Source organism: Gossypium hirsutum, chromosome A12 (assembly GCF_007990345.1).
Source record: "Gossypium hirsutum isolate 1008001.06 chromosome A12, Gossypium_hirsutum_v2.1, whole genome shotgun sequence".
Taxonomy (NCBI): Eukaryota; Viridiplantae; Streptophyta; class Magnoliopsida; order Malvales; family Malvaceae; genus Gossypium; species Gossypium hirsutum.
The window spans coordinates 29384019-29390174 of NC_053435.1; the positions used below are offsets into that span (position 1 = coordinate 29384019).

Genomic DNA, 6156 nt, shown 5'->3' on the forward strand with positions numbered 1-6156 from the left:
CAACAAATAAGAACAAAGTATAAGAGAATCAAACTTCTTTATTGATGAATCACCTAAGCTTCACAATAAGCCAACTTAAAAAGTTATAGTCTCCTTCACATATCACAACTATATACGTAACTAACTTAACTAACCAAGTCAGTTAGCAACAGACTTAACAGATAATTGTCAGTTGTTGCTTGCCAACCATCACCTTTTCTACACTTGATTCATATGCTTTTAATAGAAAGGGGTCAATCTATACTGAAGTAAAACTGAAGTAGTTTTATACACTTTATAATTTTTTGTACGATTAATATTTTAACAATTTGATCGTCATATTTTATATTCAATTTATGTTGATCATACATGCTAAGTTTTGGTTAAATTAAAAATGTCTAATTATTACTTTCAAATATAAAATATATAATTATTTATTTTATGTAAAAAAATTTCAACAATTAAATATATATTAATAAATATAATATTTTATATAGGTACGATAGAAATATTGAATCGATTCAAAAATTTACATGTATAATAAATATAATTGTATATTTATATTTTGTAAATCTAATAATTAAATTATTAAAATATTAATAGTAAAAAAAATTAAAAAAATCTTGGCTAAAAGTATCTGTCTTTCTTTTTTTCTTTTTTAATTAATAAGGTTCATTTAATTACTTCTCCGATAGTTAGGAAAAGAGCATTGAACATTTTTTTTTTCCAAAATTACCAATTTAATGGACGACATCGTAAAAGTAAAACAATTCTTTTACAAGAAAAAGAAAAAAAAATATCTCCCTTGCCGGAGATAGTGTACTGCAAAATAAGACACGCTTCTTCTCCTTATCCAAACCCTCCTCCATAAAACCCCTGCAAACAAACCCCATTCTTCAATGGCAACCTAACCCAAAATCTCCATTTCCCGTAATTAAAAGAAATGCTTCAATCTTTTAATTCAACGAATTCTTCAATGGAACTCTCATCATCTCTTACACCCTTCTCGAAAAAGCTCTCCGATATCTCATTCTCTTCATCCCTCTCCCCCTTCCCACTTCAACTCTACCCACAAACATCAAAACCCAAAAACCTCCGCGTCCTCGCTGTTGCTGTCGGCCCATCGCAAGAGCTTCCCAGAAACAGCCCGCAAAGACTCCTAAAAGAGCTTGCCCATCGTAAAAAAGCCACAGCTCCAAGGAAAAAAGTACCTCCAAAAAGGTTCATACTGAAGCCTCCCCTCGATGACAAAAAACTGACAGAAAGATTCCTAAACAGCCCACAATTATCCTTAAAACAGTTCCCTTTGTTAAGTTCTTGCCTGCCTTCTTCAAAGCTTAACACTGCTGACAATACTTGGATAGACGAGTATTTGCTTGAAGCTAAGCAAGCTTTGGGGTATCCTTTGGAGAAATCTGATGAATTGGGAGATGATAATCCGGCGAAACAGTTTGATACTCTGTTGTATTTGGCGTTTCAGCATCCTTCTTGTGATAGGACTAATGCTAGGCACGTTAGGTCGGCTCATTCCAGGCTTTGGTTTTTGGGGCAATATGTACTGGAGTTGGCTCTGGCGGAGTTTTTCTTGCAGAGGTATCCGAGGGAATCGCCGGGGCCAATGAGGGAAAGAGTGTTTGGTTTGATTGGGAAGAGGAATTTGCCTAACTGGATTAAAGCTGCTAGCTTGCAGAATCTAATCTTTCCTTATGATGATATGGATAAATTGATTAGGAAAGACCGGGAACCTCCTGTGAAGTGAGTTTTTCTTCTGTTTATCATTTGACGAATAATTTGCTTAGTAGATCTTGACGTGTATAATTCATAAATTTCTGAATTGCTATATATTTGTTTGAACTTGAGGGTACGTGGGGGCAGGTGTTGAATTTTCATTTTGGGAATTGGTGCACCTAGCTTTAGTCTCACATACCATGGCATAGAAATAAAACCATTGCATTCCTCTTGCCTTTAGCTATGATGTTTTGACCGCTTTTACTTGCCCATGGTTGTTGCCTTCTAAGTATCATTACTTGTAGAATTTTTGTTTCTTGAATCCATGCTAGGTTAACTTTGGACTTAATCCTGTGCATTTTAGCTGTGTTGCTCCAACTCTTTCTTTTTTCAAGTACCCGTGTTCGACACTGGTGTCTGGCGTATATCAGGACACGGTTTTGGTGATGAGTCCCTCCAAGACTCTCCAAATACATGGAAAAGCTTAAAAAGAAAGGAACATACCCATGTCAAACTCAAAATTGTATATGGCTCACACTTAAGTCCAAGTAATATAGCCTTTTTAGTTTTTAGGCTGCGCTTTCAGCAAGCCAGGCATCAATATGCACTAGGCACATTCTTCTGTTGTTCTTATGGCTGCATACCAGTTTTGCATGGCAACATGATTTGGAACTGATAGCATGTGACGAAATAAGGCTATCCATATTTGTTAAGAAAATGATATTTTCACGGTTGGACTTAGAATTTAGCTGCTTAGTGGTTGCAGCTGCACTGCTCAAACATATATCTGAATGTTACATGGTTCAAACCCTAACTTGCTCAAACATACTACGTCTTAGTAAATGCTGCATTATGTTTCTTTTGTGGTCTAGATAAAATAAAAACAGAGTCAAATCGGAGGCATATGATAGGATTACTGTGCTATTAAGGTGACTGCAGTAGGATGGAGTTGCCATCATTATTATGCATAATCTTTGTTATCTGCTAGTGATGGAGCTACCAAGTTTACTTGTATTTATTGACACCCTGCTTTACTCTTTAAAATCTTTACTTTGTGAGGTTGAGAAAGGGGTTTTGCATATTAAGCAATTTATTTGCTATTATCTTTTTGTCAGTATGTATGATTTATTGAAGAGATAATCTCAGTTTTCTATTTTTAACTACAAATGCATGGCTAGAATAACATCAGGACAGAGAAGATCCAAAAACTTAGAAGTCATGGAACGCTGCTAATATTGGTTTAAACAATACAATAAAAATGTCAGGTTATGGGTAGGAAAGCTGATGGATGTCTTATATTGCAATACGTCAGTGGCAAATATATATAGGTATATGCCTTGTTTTTAATGGGTAACATGTACCAGTAAGCCTTAGCTTACTGGCTGGAAGAAAATATTAGCTGTCGTATGAGAAACTGTTTAAGAATGGATAGATTATGTCATGCTGCATGAGTTCATATCACTTGATGCTTTGGGTGGTGGGACTGTGAGATATCTGAAATAGACTGATTACACGTGTGTGTATTGGCTAATAATTTATGTTATTTTGGCCAGGTCCGTCTTTTGGGCTCTGTTTGGGGCAATATACTTGTGTTTTGGTATGCCGGAAGTGTATCGTGTTCTTTTTGAAGTATTTGGAATGGAACCAGAAGCTGAGGACTGCCAGCCACGATTAAGGAGACAACTTGAAGATGTAGATTATGTTTCTGTTGAATTTGAAGGGAATAAGCTCAGTTGGCAGGATGTTGCTACTTATAAGGTAAGCTTTGATTTTTTTTACCCTTCATTTGTAGATAGTTTATTAGTTAAAATGGAAATTATTAAAGGGAAGGTGATTGAGGAAAGAGATTATGTGTTGTGGCAATGTTTCTGTGTACGGGAGCCTGGTTAAGCATTTTGTTCAAATTGATATTAAGAGGAAACTTAACCTAATTCATTTTTCTTACAGCCACCACAGGATGCACTTTTTGCACATCCAAGGCTATTCAGGGCTTGTGTTCCACCAGGTATGCATCGGTTTCGGGGAAATATCTGGGATTATGACAGCAAACCACAAGTTATGCAGATACTGGGATATCCCTTGGCAGTAAATGATAGAATACCCGAAATTACTGAAGCCAGGAACATTGAACTCGGGCTTGGGCTACAGGTTATTTGACTGTTTATTCTCGTTCTCTAGATGCAAGGCATTATTTACTCATCTTTCTCCTGCTTGATTCCTTGTGCTGTTTCGTTTGTGGTACTACAGCTTTGTTTTATGCATCCATCAAAATACAAGTTTGAACATCCTCGGTTTTGCTTTGAGCGGTTGGAGTATGTCGGCCAGAAGATCCAGGTAATAGTTTTTTGCGAAGTTAGACACATGCTTTGGCCTCTCTCATGCTTGATACAACACTGGAAGAAAAAGAATGATCTTTTTGGGTTAAATGATCTTTTTGGGTTAACTCAATCTGAAATGGATTTCTGTTTTCGAAGTCTTTAGGATCTGGTTATGGCGGAGAGGTTGCTGATGAAGCATCTAGACGCCCCTGGAAGATGGCTACAAGAGAAGCATCGCCGTGTTCTTATGAACAAGTTCTGCGGGAGGTATTTGCGGGAAAAGTATATGCATCGTTTTATCATCTACTCAGAGCAAGTTCAAGATGCGTATGAGAACAATCGAAGACTCCGGAACCCTGCCACAACTGCTGTTCAGCAGGCCCTCCATGGCCTTTCATACACTGTATATGGTAAGCCAGATGTGAGACGCCTTATGTTCGAGGTTTTTGACTTTGAGCAAATTCAACCTAAATCTGTGTAAATATCTGGACACTGATTCGTGAAAGCTTATTGTTTGAATTGAAGTACGGGAAAATTGGATGGTTGAATTTGGTTTTAAAGATGGAACTAATGAGGTTTGGTCGATTATTTGATATTGGGTTGGTTTCGATGAACGAGGTTTTGGTTTTTTTTTTTTAGTACCAAGTTTTATCTATTTAAATATTAATAAATTAAGGTTCCTTTTAAAATCATATATTCAACACAAATAATGTAACCAACTTGCTTAATTGTGAAAAAATAAATTTCGTTTTCAATCATCAAATAATTGTGAATTGAGCTTTACCAAATACTATTGTAGTAATGAGGAGGAACAGGGTTCTTGTGTGTTTAAGCTTGTTTGTTTCTTTTTCTGATCTAAAGGTTAAAAGAAGAATTATGACTTATGGATAGAATCAAAGTAATTTACTCTTGATTACTAAAAAACATCTTTAAGTTTGACAACTAAAATATAAATACAGCTAGTTGTTTACTCTGTGATGCCCTAAAATATTTTAAATCGCACTAATATAAAATGATATATATATATATATTAAATTTATAATATTAGTTTTTGTTAAAGATTTTTAGTGAACGCCTTCAAAACAATCATTAAGGGCATGTTTTGACAATTCGTTAGTTACTGAATGAAAATATAATTATTAGGTAATAATTACAAAGAATTTTAATTTTCTAGACATGCTTAGTTAACAAAGTGTAATTTTATCGTAATTTCTTATATTTAAGACTTATTGAAATGATATATAAGTGTTTGAACATATTTCTGTGTTTTTAGACTAGTTTTTAATTTAAGGGATCCTAAGTGATGGTATTTATACTAAAAGCATTGAAACATTGCAACACAATAGCTTAAAAGCTGCAGTTTAAGTGTCGATACATAAGGCTTATATTTTGGTAACTTTCTCAAGGTATTAATACATAGAATATATGTATCGCTTGGACCACCACATTATTTCGAATTTTTCGAGCCCACCAAAGTTCAATTTTACCTCAAACACTTCTAATCACCCAAAAAATGATTTTAAATTATTTTAAAATGCTTCTATAGCTCTCAAATTGTTTTAAATTTGGTTTTAATATTTTATAAAATTGTTTTAAAGTTTAAAATTTTAAATATCTGTAATATTTTTGTTCCATGTGTGCTCCAGTAACATCTCACATTTGTTTCGTATGTCAGGATAGGTAATGGGTGTTACATGATATATGCATACAAAATATTTAGAAATATCAAATAAATGAGATTAAATTATTGCATTATTAAACAAACTCAAAATAAACAAGGAAAAAATCTATTTCATATATTAAACAAAAAAATTATCTCATACTATTAGCAATTTGTCATTCAAAAAATCCAAAATAAATAATAAAAAATTTAAATTACATTTTAAAATTCATTTCCTACAAACCAATACACCATATTCTAATGGGTACGAGCAATATTGGAACGAAATTCACTACATTCTTATATAATTTTTTGAATTTTTATATATTAAAAAATATATAAATATTTTTACTTTTTATATATTTTTTTAAAAAATAAGGATCAAATTGATAAATTGCATAAATATTGAGCTCTAAAATTATTGACTTTTTAGAATCAAGACTAAAGTGACAAAATGTATAAACATTGAGA

At 33.5% G+C, this 6156-nt stretch overlaps 1 protein-coding gene across 3 annotated transcripts; it reads left to right on the forward strand.

The window, feature by feature from the left end:
* The first annotated feature begins 685 nt into the window (after positions 1-685).
* LOC107925611 (ribonuclease III domain-containing protein RNC1, chloroplastic) lies at positions 686-4573 on the forward strand. 3 transcript variants are annotated; one of them, XM_041084274.1, is made up of 5 exons: positions 686-1734; positions 3261-3465; positions 3655-3855; positions 3955-4041; positions 4182-4573. In XM_041084274.1, the coding sequence occupies exons 1-5, from the start codon at positions 923-925 to the stop codon at positions 4356-4358; spliced, it is 1482 nt and encodes a 493-aa protein (XP_040940208.1). In that variant the 5' UTR covers positions 686-922; the 3' UTR covers positions 4359-4573. The 3 variants fall into 3 exon arrangements, with proteins under 3 accessions (XP_040940208.1, XP_040940207.1, XP_040940209.1); XM_041084273.1 differs by having other exon boundaries at positions 753-1734; positions 4189-4573; XM_041084275.1 differs by lacking the exons at positions 686-1734; positions 3261-3465 and having other exon boundaries at positions 3658-3855.
* Positions 4574-6156: the final 1583 nt, after the last annotated feature.